Source organism: Phodopus roborovskii, unplaced genomic scaffold (assembly GCF_943737965.1).
Source record: "Phodopus roborovskii unplaced genomic scaffold, PHOROB, whole genome shotgun sequence".
NCBI lineage: Eukaryota > Metazoa > Chordata > Mammalia > Rodentia > Cricetidae > Phodopus > Phodopus roborovskii.
Window position 1 is genome coordinate 1,365,980 of NW_026126423.1, and position 15,834 is coordinate 1,381,813.

Genomic DNA, 15,834 nt, shown 5'->3' on the forward strand with positions numbered 1-15,834 from the left:
CCATTGAGGAAAATTAATGTACACACTTTCCCCACCCTCCCCCACCCCCCAGTGCCAGGGACACAGCCCAGTGCTTTGCCCATGCTAGGCTAATGCTCCGTCACTCAAGAGCATGCAGGGCCTTCTGTGGATCTTTCAACTGACTGGGATCCAGGTAACTGTGGCTCACAAATAGAGAAACTATCAGGTGTCTGTAAGCCAATCTTAAGTTGAAAAAAACTTCAAAATAGAATTCCACAACTTAAAAACTGAAATTCATCTCATAGTGTGTCTAATAATCCATACATATATAACATTCCCTATAGTGTAATAGGGTCTCTGCTAGAGCTGAAGACAATAGAGTAGGGTATTCTCTAGATCACTAGTTCTCAACCTTCCTAATGATGCGACCCTTTAATGCAGTTCATGTTGTGGTGACCCCCCCCCAACACCTTTAAAATTATTTTAGTTGCTACTTCATAACTGTTAACTTGCTACTGTTATGAATCATAATGTAAATATCTGTTTTGTCTTAGGCAACCTTTGAGAAAGGCTCATTGATCCCCAAAGAAGTCAACACCCACAGCTTGAGAACCTATAGGGCTTCCCTCTTCCTGAGGAGAAGAGGCAGACCACAAACCATGGTGCTAGCAAGGTGGTCAGTGCAGGAGTTGGCTGAGTCCCTTGACTGCAGCTAAAGGTGTCAGGAGAGAAAGGTACAAGAGACAGAAGTCTGAACTGAAGACTGAATATCCACAACTGGGTAACTAAAGAACTGTTGCAATTGCAAGAATCAGGACCAGCCAGGAAAGCTAACATTAATACACAAAACAAACCAACACGGCTAGACTTCATCGTTTTAAAAAACAAAACAAAACAAAAACCCAGTTTAAATGTCTTCGTAAAGAGCAGCACAAACGCTGGCTAGGACTCTGTCATTTTAAGAGAATGGATATTACACTTTTAACTTAATCTGATAAAATGGCACTGCTTACAAGATACTTAAAAACAAATGTCAACAGATGGCTCAAAGCCCACTCAGCAGAAATAAGGACTCAGCAGAGTTGGTGCCATGGTTTCTTAACTTCTCATGGCCCATACATCTTCCAGCTGGATGGTGTCCAGTGGCATTTCCAGGCCAGAAGATGACAAGAGGCTACAATGGCAAGAATGGCACTTCTGAGTTACAAAGAAACTACAAAAAATAACAATTTGAGACTAAACAGAGGAGGCTTTGTTTTTGTTTTGTTTTTTCTTTCAAAATTTAGCAGGTTATTTTCTCTTGAAATCAAAGTCTCAGCAAGCACTAACACATTGAATCACCCAATAAATCCAGTAGAGGGTGAATAATGTGTCTCCTCAAACATCAAAAGATGACTGTTTTAAGAGCAAATATTATAAAATGAGGTGTTCAAGTTCAAGCTAAAGTTCAAGTTCAGATAAAAAAAATTAACTTTTGAATTCATCAGACATGGCCAATTCAAATGGCAAACGAGAAAAACTGCCCTCAGCCCAGCTGTGTCACCTTCTTATCACCTTCTCGTCCTCCAATTCCTGAGTGGGCTGAAGAAGGAACTTTCCAGTCACCATGTATATATAACCATTTGCAAGGAGTCAGAATTTGAAAAAAAAAAAAAAAAAAAAAAAGCCCACTGAAAACACACAGAATTTGCCTGTTTATAGCTTAGGATGGCACATGAAAACCTGCTCAATCATTCAACAAGTCTTTACCAGGATTATAACAGGCAAAGCACTGTGGTCAATGCCACAGGTCTCATGAACCAAACTTGCAAAACAAAACTCTGAATACAAACATTGAACACTTTTATGCATTTCTAAATATATGCAACAACCCAAGGAACAGGTTAGGACTCAATGTGCTGCAAGTTCCAAAGCATTTTGGTATTCCTTAGAAATAAAGGCGCGTTTTGAATCAGAACTAGTAATTCCTTCCAAAGGAGGAAAAGTGGAGGGAGGGAACACAGTTGCTGTGGAAAGAGACTCCTGTTGTGTCTTAAGACTACATGGCTCCCAGCAATTACACACGCACGCACGCACACACGCACGCACAGCTCTCTCTCTAAAGGCCAGCAATAATTCTTCCAGTTGCATAACTGTGGACCAGTGTCTAAAACTGACAATCACAGTGAGGCAGTGTGCCACAAATCGCAGACAGCATCTAGAAATTTCTGACAGCTACTCACCTGCCTTAATCTTCTGCAGACACATTCAACATTTTCAGTTGCAAGACACCATAGTTCACAGAGAACCTTACCCTAAGTCTAAGTGTATTTTGCTATGAGGCCAAAGCATGGGTTAGGGACAAAAAGGGGAGACACAAAGTCCCACTCCTCTTGTGTTCAATCTGCATCCCAGGGTAGCCATCAACACGACAGCACATCTAAGAGTGATGGTGCAACTGACCCCCCTATTCCGTCCTATGATGGTTTCAAAAACACCTACTTTAATTTCAAAAATGAAGCATTTTCATAATCTATCGCTACTTGCCTAAGCAGGACTCTGGTTTCAGCTACCTTAGTACACACTAAAAGCGGAGTTGAGACCCTAGCAATAGGAATGGGTCCCCAAGTTGATGATACATTCAGAATCCCTAATCCAGCAAGGAATATGTGCTTTCCTGTAGGCGTAAAGTGCATCGATAATTTCATGCATGCAGTGCAAGTGCTGCAAAATGCATGCGGTGGGAGTGCTGCAAAATGGGAGAAAACAGGATGCTGAAGTACTGAACACATACGGACTAAAGGCTTCACTTACAAGGCCACAATCCCATTGCAGGGCCCGTGTCCTTCTCGCTGGATGACGGCATCCTGGAAGAAGTAACTGCACTGGTGATACTTTCACCTAAAATTCCTCTGGAAATTAACATACTCATCAAGAACAGCAGTGTTGACAATGCCATTATCAGTAACTCAGGCAGAGGCTTATAGCAGCGTCTTTGAGATGCAGTTCTTTTCAGCAGAGTATACTATTTCTATCTCTGGTTACCCACCAAAAAGAAAGTTGTGTTCACCAGTATTTCCTTAGCTAACCTCATGCCAAGATCAAACAAGATTATAACATCTTCCCAACACACATCAGCAGAATGGTATATTTTTGCTAATACAGAAATAAAGCAAATATGTTTCTGCATAGCTCTTGATGTAGCAAAGCAAAAGGGAAAGAAAGTGTGGTGAGATCCTAAATCAAACTGAAAAGGTGTCTGCTGTGAAGCAAAAGGAGCCTGCATTCTAGCCTCCCAAGCACTGTTTCGTCTACTCTGCCCCCATTCTTTAGTAATATAGAAATGCCATTACAAGCTACTACAGCAGGCCAGCAGTAACATGGCTTTGGATATTACCAACTGGGACCACTCTAGAGTGATCCAAAAACACATAACACGTTGTCATTTGTAATTCGGTGTCAGCAATGAGTAAATTACCACTGCCAAGGAAACACCCGTCTTCTTCATCCCTCATGATAGAAGAAAGCAGTCTGTAAGTTAGAACATATAACCTTCAATTACAGAAGAATTCAAGATCTCGTCATCTCCCTCTTAAATATCAAGTATTGCTGTAAATTGCTGAAAATCGAATGATTAGTTTTTAATGATCATGAAGTGTGCCACTGAGTCATTCTTTGCCTACCTTCCCAATTCCTACAGTTCCAGCACATTCTCACAAGGCCTTCACGATGGTGCTGTTCCCCCACAACAACACACCAAATGGGTTCTGCATTTGGCTTGATAGTTCGTTTCAGCTTTACATAGTGGCACAGAAAGACCAGGAAAACCATAAGGTGACAACCGTTAAAGTTGACCCCAGAGAATCAGACTCATGCTTTCCCATGTCTATAATTACCATTTTAAACAGGGCACGAACAAGAAACTGACTCAAAATGGGTATTTTTACCTAACATCGAAGTCGGCGTAAATCTCATTAATACACCCTAAGGTAGCTCGGTTGTTGTCTTTTCCTGGCTATCTTTATGGTGTCTACTAAGCAAGGGTTCATCATTTCTATACTTTTAAATGATAATAACAGCAAACAACATTGTCTTTAGCCCCTCTAAAAGGTGACAACGTTTAGAACCAATGGAATTTCCCTAAATCTCAGTCTCCAACAAACTGTTGTGAGCACAGTGAAGTTGTGTTACATTTACCTTTAAGAAATTCTGAAAGTAAATATAACTTAATATATCAACCTAATTTATAATTGGCAGCATGAATTTGTATGCTGGTCACTCAAGTATATCATTCATGTCAGAACTATGTCATTTGCGGTATTAGCTATAGTAGCAAATGCCTCTCTTAAGAGCCAGTGCTGAAATATACTCTACCCACCAAATACTGATGTGTAATGATAATGAGTTTAAATTAATTAAACTATACACCAAAGGAAGGCCAGACAAACGAAACAGATCAACTGATGGTAAACTAATTACCTAGTTAAACTAAACAGTTAAAATGTAAGTAAAAGAAATGTGAAAAGAGCTCTTCTTGATAGCCACCCCCCCCTCCAATAGTGTTACTTGATACTTTATTTCTATATACAAACACAATGGTCAGCAGTGACCTATCCTATTCTTGTTTTCTTTTTAAAGAGACACACCAGTATTTCTCAGTTACAAACACTGATGGCTTGCATCTTCAATTACTGAGTAACAGTCTACTTGACTCCTGCACATTCTTGCCTGTATGATCTTAGACATCTTCCCAGAATTTCTCTACTGCACCTGACAAAGAGTTCAAAGGTGACAGAAGGCAGAACAGCAGCTATCTCCCCAAAACCAAAAGCAAACATCTGCAGAGGAGAACAGAGTGCAGCCTACAAGACTCTTCCCAGGAATCTACCCTTTGACAGCCTGCCAGACTCTGAAATGTCTATTATTATAATCAGTTTGGGATAAGGTAAAATGCCCATTATAAAACATTTGAAGATGAGAAAAGAACTATGCAGAGCCAATACTGCCGCAAACTCAACATCGAAGTCTACTCTGCTCCACATACTTCTGTCACAGAGCAAAACTTTACAGAGAGGACAGGGAAAGTGACCAGGGACCAAGGCTGCCATAGACTTTTTGAGTATACTGCAGAGGAAACCAGGAAATAGGGTACACTGGGGGTGGGGAACAGAGCTATTACACTATCTACTTCAATCTTCTACTGATTACAGTATCATTTGTGTATCTATAAGACATAATGTGAGCCAGGCATGGTGGAAAACTCCTGCAACCCCACTCTGAATACTGAGGCAAGAGGATCTTGAGTTTCCAGTGAGCCCTCAATCTATATACAGTCTTCTCAAAACAAACATCATGCTAAAATGTTTTCTCTGCATTCTAACAACTTTATATTTGTTTTTAAGTGTAAGACCAGTAGATTCTCTATTTGGGCTAATTTTTTTTTTTTTTTTTCTTCTTCTTCTGGAAGCAGTCTAAATGAATGCTGTTCATCTCCTAGCCACCATGCCTCTTTCACTCCTGAAATTAAGTGGCTTTGCTCATGTCTTAGCAGATTCAGCAAGCCTCAACACCACTAGTGTGGACCCTAAAACTCAACCTTACCTTTCCAAAGTTGCATTCTGTAAGCACAAACCAAAGAGCTGTAGAAACTGTGGTCATATTACTATAAACAAATCCACAGGCACAGAGTCCTTTGTAAACAGCAATTTGTCATCCAACAAAAGCCAGATCATAGCAATAAAGATAACCGTCAAAAAGCCATGGCATGCCAAAGAATTGATCTGACCATCCCCATCCGTATAAAATACAGCTACAGATGCACTTTCTAAAAGAAGAGAAACAAGGCCTCAAGAGAATAGATATCTCCTCAAAGATAAGCCATTCCCTCTGTTAAGGAATGATACCAAGAATGGCAAATGACATGAGCTTCTCAGAAAATCTGGAGTAAATTCACATTTTCATCTACTACATATTCTGTATATTCTTAATATAAAACATAATTCTATGATTTTTTTTCTATTAGCCTTTACCTTCTCGGTAAAGGTGTTGCTTCCCACTTGTTAAATATGCATATAGGATTCAAGGGGGGGTCAAACAGATTATCATCTCAAATACTAATCCTGAAGACTCTTAGGAATAGCAAAATGTTGACCAGAACCTTGTGTCAGGACTTCTATGCCAATGACATAAAATGCACAGGAAAGCGTAAGAAAAACCAAAGCCATGGCAGTATGCCCACCTTAAACTCAGGAGTCATCGATAATTTTTTTTTCTATAAACAAAATCTTCCAGTAGGATCCCAATCAAAACAGGTGAGAGATTAATGCTTCCTATTTTGAATCTACAGGCCACATTACTAATTCGCTTCTGCAAAACTACAAAAATCAAAATCGTGGAGTTTTGGGTGTGCCTATGTACTAATGGGAGAAGTCATTTATAATAACACAACAATGAACCATAAAGCAAAAGAGCTATGGAATGTTTGAACACGGGCTCTGCTATATTAACTGGCAAACACATCAGGAACGGATGAGCAATTGGTTTTACATAGTTTACTTTATGACAATGTCGATCTAAATTCACATTTTTAAAATGCCCGTTTTGAGATTTAAAATGGGGGAATGTGACATTACATGTACACATTACTTTTATTTCACTGCCAACCCACAGTATCATCTAAATTGTAAACAATTGCTTTAATTGTTTAGAAAACAAGTTATCTTTTGATTGCAATTACACCTAAACTTCACACATTACAGATATGTTGCTCGTTCTCTGGTATTTTACACAAAAGGTCTTAATTTTTAAGTCAACAGAAGCCTTTAGTACAACACAGTTCTTTGGAATAGATTTGCATCGAGTGTTTACATAAGGATCCATGCCTGCAGGAAAGATAGTTGTGCCTCTGTAGCTCTATTATCCTTATTACTATTTTTTTTTTCAGAGCCATCCCTTCTTTATTTTGATGGCTCTATGAATCCCACTTTGAAGTAGGATTGGTCCCAATGTAACCACAAGCAGAGATGTTTTATTCTCTCATAAAAGAGACCGTCTCTCTATCTCTCTCTCTCTCTCTCTCTCTCTCACACACACACACACACACACACACACACACACACACACACACAAACTTTAAAACAAACAAATGTGAGGGGGCAAGGACTCTTTCCTAAGACTCCAGAGACTCCGTAAGTATCACTGACTCTGGGTGCACGGTTACCTTCACCTAAGTGTTCCTGGAGCAAATGACTTGATTACTTTGCACTTCAGCTGGATGCTCTGGCTGCATAAGACCCAAACCATCTCTGTTCCTATCTCTCTCTCTCTCACACACACACACACACACACACACACTCACATTCACACAACACTCACATTCACACTTACACACACACTCTCACACACACACACACACACACACATTCCACCCCCTTCTTTGCTTCCAGTGTCAGAGGCACAGCCTGCACAGGCTGGTGCCCATCTAGGCTTTGCCCTGTAACCTGGTCCCAAGAATAAGTGACACTATTTAATCCTTGCAGATCTGCGGTTCCTCCCCCATTCCACGTTGGAACACAGCGAGGATGGTGGGATGCCTCCTCCGCAGGAGTATAGAAAGGGCAACCACGTTGTCCCCTTCCTCACCCCAAGCATCCCTAAGGGCTTCCCCTAGCCAGCAACCCAGAGTCGTCGCTGCCAGTTGTACACATACATGTCATCCTTAGCAATCAGAGAATCAAATAGCCCGTTACCAAGGGGGTGTCAGGAGCTTGGGGGAAGGGAGCAGGGTGAGCTTCCCACCCTCGAGGCGTGCACCAGCAGGGAACCCTTTAAGAGCAATGACAGGTCGGCGGCCGCCAGCCACGGATGACAAGGGAGGTCGACGGAGGACCGCCACCGCTCTCTTGGCTCCAGGCCCGCAGGGAGATCCCGGGGCGGCGGCGGGGGCCCGGGTCGTCCGCCGCCTGGCGCTGCCCCCACGCCGCCCCGCGGTCCCCCGCCCCCGCGGCGCGCGGCAGCCGGAGCTGGGCTCCCCCCACGCTCTCCCGCTCTCTCGCGAGTCCTGTGCAGGCCCTTCCCGCTGAGGGGGAGGGGGCGCCCCGGGAACTGCTGCAATGAAGCGCCTGGAGCACCGTGCCCGGGCGAGCCAGTCCGCGGCAAGCCACGGCCACATAAAAAATGCCCTATTAATTTTTTAAAAGCCATAAATCACCTCCCCTCCCTCTACAAAGAGCAAACCATAAACCCGATCCCATGCAAGCCCGCGAGCAGCCACCCACTTCCTATTTCTGTCACAGCAGCTACACCCTGCCAGCACTCACCCCCCCCCCGCCCCGGGCGCCCCCTCCTGCCACCGCCACCCCCGCCCGCCACCGTCTCCCAGGCGCTCGGCCATTCGCCAACTGCTGCCCCCCGTCCACCAAAAAATAAAAAAAAAATTAAAAAATTAAAAAAAAAAAACATGCCCCTGTTGGGGCCGGGTGGGCGGTGTGTGGGGGCAGGGCGCGGCGGAGGAGGGGGATCGCCGCTCGCAGGAGATCCTAGAAGGTCCCCGGCGCGAGCCGGAGAGGGACAACCGGGGCGGGGGAGGGGCGGCCGGGCGCCTGCGGCACTCGGTGCACCCCGGGCCGCCGCGGGCGCTGCGCTTACCTTTCACCACCCTGTCGGTCGTCGACAACTTGGGATCAATCGCCTTGGGCTCGGACATCTCCAGCCGCCGGGAGGGGGGGGACAGCGACGCGCTGCTCGTCCCGTCCGACTGCACACCCCGACCGCACCGGCGGGCCAGACACTCAGCGCCGCCGCCGCCGCGCTGCAAACCGCTCGGCTGGAGCTCCGGGCTCTGGGCTGGCTCGAAAGTTACTGCCGGCTCCGCGCGTCCCTCCTCCGCCGCCGCCGCCTTCACTCCTCCTCCGCCGCCGCCAGCCCCGCCGCCTCGCTCCGGGCTGCGCGTGTGTGCTGGTTATTTATTTATTTTCTGAGCACGCCTCCCGGTTCTTCTTTTATTCTTGGGGACGGGGCGGGGGATGGGGAGGAGAAGCGCACGCGAGCACCCACCCCGGCACCGACACCGGGCGCCGCGCAATGGAGCCCCCACGCGCGCACACGGCCGGGATTAAGACCGATCACATGGGGAGGGCCGGGGGCGAGGGAGGAGAGGCAGGGCCGTGGATGTCAGCGCCGCCAGCCGCGCCTCGGCGTCCCGGTGGCGAAGAGGCGGCTGCCGCTGCGGCCGCCGCTGCTTCCCCACGCCGATTGTCGCCGGCCGCCGCCGGGGCCGGGGCCGCGGCCGCCGTGGACGTCCCGCCGCCGCGCTCGCCCGCGATCCTTCTCCGCCTCGCGGCGCCGCTGCTTCCCCACGCACAGGCAACAGTCGCCGAGCTCGGTGGACACAGTCCGGGGCACAACCTCGCCTCCGCCGCCGTGCCGGCCGCCGCCACCACCGCGCCCGCCTCCGCCTCCTCCCCTTCCTCCTCACCGCCCCCGCCTCCAGCGCCCCGGCCGCCTCCTCCTCGGGGCCCGCCCCCCGGGCCCGCCCCAAGCCGTACTTCCACAAGCTCATAGGCTGCGGCGCGCGTTCCTCACCGCTAAGGCGGTGGTCTGCGCCACCGCCCCGCCCCCTGCTCTGTTTTCTCCCGGGTGCCACTCAGTCCCGCCCGCCCGCAACCTCCACCGCCCAGTGGCTGCTCAGGTGTCACTGAGGTGGGCAGAGAGGAGGGAGGGACGGAGGGAGGGAGGGAGGGAGGCTGGGCCGGGAGCACGGCCCGGGAGGAGCTGGGCTGCCGCTTGCCACCGCGCCTGTCAAGCCCCCTGGGTCCCCTGGGTCCCCGCACACACTCCCGGGTGCGTGGTGACGGCTGCCAGTGTGTGAGTGGCCCGCAGGAGTGAGATCCGAGACCCGGGAGGGAGGAAGGAGGAGCGCCCAGAGCTCCGGGCCAAAGCGCAGCTGCTGTCCCTGCCGCAGCTGTCCAGGGAGGATCGCCAGGACGGCGACGAGTAAACAGCTTACCTTGGGGAGGCGGCTCTGCCTGGGCTAGGTGGGCGCGGGTTACTGTTGATGGGGTGCTTAGCACGCGTGCACAACTTCACGGGAAGAGGGAGTTTCTGGCGAAAGTGTGTCCCGGGCGCTGCGGGACGCCGTGGCTGCTTATCCAGGAAGGATGGGGACAGACTGGACCTATGCGACCCAGGTTATGCTCCGTGGCCCAGGATGCCCTCGGGTCTCCCAGGAGATAAAAGGAGTCGGGAAAACTCAAGAGGGTTCGACATTTTCTTGTTCACACGTGTACGCAGTCACTGGTGGGGATAAGTGACACAAAAGGTCTTGCTCCTTTCAGTTAGCCCCTTGGTGCCCAAGGTGTGTGCAGGGCCTTGGAGCCTTGCTGAGAATTCTCACCAGTCCCTCAGGAGAAGTAAAGTAGGGACAGAGAATGAGATGCTGGTGGCACAGATAGTTCCTTTCAAGGGGCTCTGGCTTAAGGAAGAGTCTCTCTGCAGCAAGTCCTCTGGACACAGCCTTCTCCCTGGCCTGCCCGAGGACCTGCAAGGAAATTATGAAGAAAGCGGAATAAATTTATAACCCTCGTCTTTCCTGTTTTACTTTCAAATTCCTTCAGTATCATGCTTTTCCTATTTCCTGAATTGGACTGTGGGCCCAATAAAAGGCCTAATAAGCGTTTGAGGAAGCCAGGAGAACTGTTTTGGCGACAGGGATTAGATTAAACTCAAATCCGAAAAAAAAAAAAAAAAATAAGTTTTAACAGCAGACTGGTGGCGCTGGAGCATGACGCTGGAGTGTGTGGCTTCAAGGAATTCGAGCAGACAACATAAAGAGCGACCCTGTAGAGGCCTGCACCGTCCAAGGAGGGGATGGAATGGGTGGGGGGCATCCCACCAGCAAAGAGAGGCTGCCCCTGGCGGCCAGATTCTCCTGCCAGGTTTGCAGGCTCTGTGGTCTTTGCCTTCCAAAAGTCTGTGTATTCCAGTGGAATTTTCAGGGGACATGAAATTACCTCCAAGAACTGTGTATAATCTGCTCAGTTAGGGGTTGTTGCAAACAGCCTCCTGGGCAAGAGCAGAGCTAGTTGCCAAGGCAGATTTGGGAAGCTGGCCGAGAGGGAGGGATGCCAAGACCTGTGGGTGAAGAGGGCCTGCTTCAGGAAAGACTAGGAAACCTTATCTGGGGACACCCACACACTGCACACAGATGCTGGGCCACTGTTATTTAGAGTAACTTTCCCCTGGGCACAGGAAAAGCACCCTTGAACTGGGATCAGAGGCTGAATGTGAACCACATTGAAAAGTTTTATGATAGAGGTAGGAACTAAAGGCACACCTTTCAGACACACCCTCCATTCCACCTCAGATCTCCAATAGCACCTAGCTAAGGTATGTATGGGGAACAAAAATGAATCATGTTCACATTGCCACACACCTTCCTGTCATCTGATACTTTTTTTTTTTTTTTTACACCTGTGTGTGGTTTCATAAGCACTTGTACTGCAGGCACAGCTAGGTGAAGTTGGTCTCTAGTACTGTGCAGGAACATATCAATCAGGAACTAGCAAGGACCAGACACCTGGCTGCTCAGACAGTCAGCCAGAGCATCTGCTAGTCAGAAGTCCCTTCAGACAGCCAGCTCCTTGCATTTGCCATCCTGTTCTCTTTCCTCTGAAATCCTGTTAGACGCCCCAAAGAGTTCGTGACTATATTCCCACTGACAAAGATTAACTTATATTTGGAAGTCACATTTTCAGGGTGATGGCTTCAATTTCCAGGAGGTGACTTTGGAAATGTCTTTTGCTCATGAAGAAAAAGTAAGAGTAAAAAACACTGATAAAAAAGACATTTCAACACATCAGTGGTGGCACAAGCCTTTAATCCCAGCATCCCCAAGTCAGTGGCAGGTGGATCTCCATGAGCTCAAGACCAGCCTGGTCTACAGATTAAATTCCAGTATAGCCAGAGCTTTTATACAGAGAAGCCCTGTCTCTAAATAAATAAATACATAAGACATTTCAACCACTAAGAAGAGATTTAATTCTCTTTAGGAAGCAGCTTTCCAGTAGGGAATTCCATTTCCTGGTCTGACCATGATATGTCCATGTGAACAGTTTTTGGAATTGATAATATGAGCTAACGGGGTCTGTGACTTGCTAGCTAGGGTGATGGGGTAGCTGATCCACATCCTTTCATCTATAAGCAAAATACAGAGCCTTCTAAGACCCTGGTGTGGGCAATGTATCAGATGAATGAAGCCAAGTCTTGTCATTAGCTTGTCATTAGGAGATGAAACTCTGTTCACCTCCTACTAAAGACTGCACAGGCTTTAACTGGAAAACAAGTGATCATATTTGTGTTAATCTGTAGGATTTACAAATGTATGCATTGGGAAATTAATATACAGTAGCTACTTATTTTATTCAAAAGTAAGATATCTACTAAAATACAGAAGTGTTACATCACTGTTACATAAGAGAGCAACCACAAAACTAAAACCATTCTCCTCTGTTTTAATACACGAGCATCCAATCTTCATTTCTGTAAAGAATTGAGCAAGGCACTAGCTCTGTAGTTGAACTTTTCTTTGAGCCACCAACTGGGACCCAAATAAAGGCAGGGACTTATCATTAATTATGAAAGCTCAGCCTTAGCTTAGGCTTGTCCCATGAGCTCTTTTAACTTAATTTAACCTATTTCTGTTCATCTACATTTTGCGTTGGAGCTTTTTACCTTCCTTTCATTCTGTATGTCCTATTTTCCATCTTTCTCTGTGCTGGCCAACTGGCCCCTGTGGTCTCTCTGTCCTCTCTTTTTCTTCCCCCAAACCTAAATTCCTCCTCCCACTTACTGCCCTTGTCTAGAAGTCCTGCCTATACCTCCCTCACTGCTGATCATTCAGCGTTTTATTAAACCAATCAGGTACCTCAGGCAGGCAAGATAAAACAGCAACACATCTTTACACAGTTAAACAAATACATCATATCTTTACATAGTTAAACAAATGCAGTACAACTTTGCATAGTTAAATATTCCATTACATGACTCAGTGCTTAATATATAGATAGAGGCCCAACCTCTATCTCTCTTTAGTCTTGATGTATGGATCTTACACACATGTTATCTTTGCAGACATTGATGTGCAAGTTGCTGCTTCCACACAGAGTAATTGCTTCGTGGATGAATATTGAATAACATGCTTGAGGGAAGATTTGTGGTTTTGAAATATACTAGATTGATATGATCCACACAATTTTCTCCCACTGGTGAATATCACAGACAGTGAAAACTAATTTGTATTTTTCATTATGTGCTACTGTGCTGTGCTCAGTTTTGGGGTTTTTTCTTTCTTTCTTTCATTCTTTCTTTACTTTTTTTTTTTTTTTTTTGGTCAATTTAACACAAGCTAGAGTCATATGAAAAGAAGGAGTCATTTCTTATTTTAAATTTTATTTATTTATATTTTATGTATAAGTACTCTACATGTATAACTGCACACTGGAAGAGGACATCACTCCTATTATAGATGATTGTGAGCCACCATGTGGTTGCTGGGAATTGAACTCAGGACCTCTGGAAGAACAACCAGAGCTATTAACTCCTGAGCAATCTCTCAAGCCCAAGAAGAGGGAGTCTGAATTGAGAAGTTGCCTTCATCAGGTTGGCCCATCATGTTTTCTGAATGGCATTCTCTTGACCAGTAATTGATATAGGAGGACCCATTCCTCTGGGTAGTGACACCACCTGCGGGTGGGCAGGTGGGGAAAAGCAGAGCCAGTAAGAAGCACTCCTCCTTGGCTTTTCTTTCATCTCTGCCTCCAGGTTCCTGCCCTAGCTTCCCTCGCTGTTAAACCATTACCAGGAAGTAGGAAAAGAAATAAATCTTCTCATCTGCAACTTGCTTTTGGTCATGTTGCTTTGTCACAGAAATAGAAACCCAAGACAAGAGCCATGTTAGTTTCAGAGGAAATCAATAAATAGGTAGACAGTAGGTAAATAAGAGAGAGAAGATGGAAAAAAAGAGAAATGAAAAGGGAATGGAATATACTAAATTCTGTAATAATAGCCTAGCTTTCAGATTTTGGATATGAAGTCAGTTTAGATCCCCTTAATATGTTTTTAGTCCAGTTACTCAGCATTTTGTTGAAATTTTTGTTGTGCATTTGAGGGGGAAATTGGATTATGGTTTCTTTCATTGTTGTGCCACTGTCTAGTTTGGGTAATACTGGCTTCACAGAATGAATTGGATAGTATATTTTTCTGTTCTCTTTGATGGAACAGTTTGAAGAATATTGGTGTTTCTTTTTCCTTGAGTAATTGGTAGGATCTGGCACTGAATCTATCTAGTCCAGGCCTTTTCTTTGGTAGGATACTTTAAAAATGAAAACAAAGTAACATGAAGGGAAGTAATAAACACAAGCTTCCAGTATCTAATGTATCCTGGAATGGTCTGGAACTTACTATGTGGCAGCGGAAACCTCCTGTTTCCATCATTAGTACAGGGGTTACAAGATTGCATCAACATACTGAGTTTTATGCAATGCTGGGAATCAAACTTCCTGCATACTAGGCAAGCATCCTATCAACTGAGCTACATCCCCATCCCTATTTTCAATATCATTGCTTATTATGGGTTTAAGTTCTTAATAGCATCTTGATCTAATTTAATGTATTATAGATGCTGAGGAATATATTGAGTACTTCTAGCTTTTCCAAGTAATTTGAAATACAAACTACCAAATATTCTCTAATTATTATAAGCTATTGTAACATTCTGGGTTTTGTTTATCTTTCTTCATTTGTTTGTTTTTTGAGATGGGGCTTCTCTGTGTAACAACAGCCTTGGCTGTCCTGGAACCTGATCTGTAGACCAGGCTGGCCTCAAACTCATAAAGATTCACCTGTCTCTGCCTCCCAAGTGCTGGTATTATAGACATGTGCCACCACTGCTCTTCTATCTTTCATTTGGTTAATTTTGTCAAAAGGTGTCAATATTGTTTATTTTTCCAGAAAGTCAACTCTTTGTCTGAGTGAGTCTCTATATTATTTTTTAGTTTCCATTTCATTAATTTCAACCGTAATCATTATTATTTCTTGCTACTTGTTGCTTTCAGGTATGGATTGTCTTTGTTTTTCTAAGACCTAAAAGTGCATCATTAGGTTATTTATTTAAGATTGCTCTCATTATAAATGTAAGCTCTAAACTTGCCTTTTAGAACTTCCTGAATTATATCCTAAAGAGTCTAATAAGTTATTCTTTCATCTTCATTTGACTCTAGAAACATTTAAATTTTTTCACAGGTTCACTGGTCATTTAAAATGTATTACTCAGTCTCCAAGTATTTATATAGTTTCTGTGATTCCTATTGCTATTGACTTTCAGTTGTGATCCTCTATGATTTGAGAATATTAAGGAATTATGTTTGACTCTTTGTATTTGTTAAGACTTGGTTAATGTTCTAGAATGCAGTCTATTTTATAAAAAGATTCCTTAAAAGCTGAGAGGAATAAGTATACAGCGTCTGCTGGTTGGAAGATTCTGTGTTCAACTCATATCCATTCCATCTAAGCATTAAACTCTGAAATTTTTGTTGCTTTTTAGTATGACATAAAGATGAGAGTGGAGTAATGAAATCACCCACTAATATTCTATTATTGTATCAGGTACCATGACTTATTGAATATTAATGTTCATTAATATCTGTTTATGGAAAATTGGAAGCTCCAAAATGTGGTGCAGACATATAAAATTTTAATTATACATTATATATATGTATATATATATTAATATATATTTCTCTTTATTTTTTTAAACAGAATTTCTCTATGTAGCCCTGGCTGTCCTGGCACTTGCTTTGCAGACCAGATTGGCCTTGAACTCAGAGATATGCCTGCCTC

At 44.8% G+C, this 15,834-nt stretch overlaps 1 protein-coding gene across 2 annotated transcripts in view; it reads right to left on the reverse strand.

Moving 5' to 3' along the window:
• The window catches only part of Ppp3ca (protein phosphatase 3 catalytic subunit alpha), a 287,711-nt gene extending 278,311 nt beyond the window's left edge, over nt 1–9,400 (reverse strand). Inside the window, exon 1 of one of the 2 annotated variants that reach the window (XM_051185440.1) lies at nt 8,587–9,400. In XM_051185440.1, the coding sequence (XP_051041397.1) occupies nt 8,587–8,644 (58 nt within the window). In that variant the 5' untranslated portion in view covers nt 8,645–9,400. The remainder of the gene's footprint in view (nt 1–8,586) is intronic. The other variant, XM_051185441.1, reaches the window with a different exon arrangement.
• Nucleotides 9,401–15,834: the final 6,434 nt, after the last annotated feature.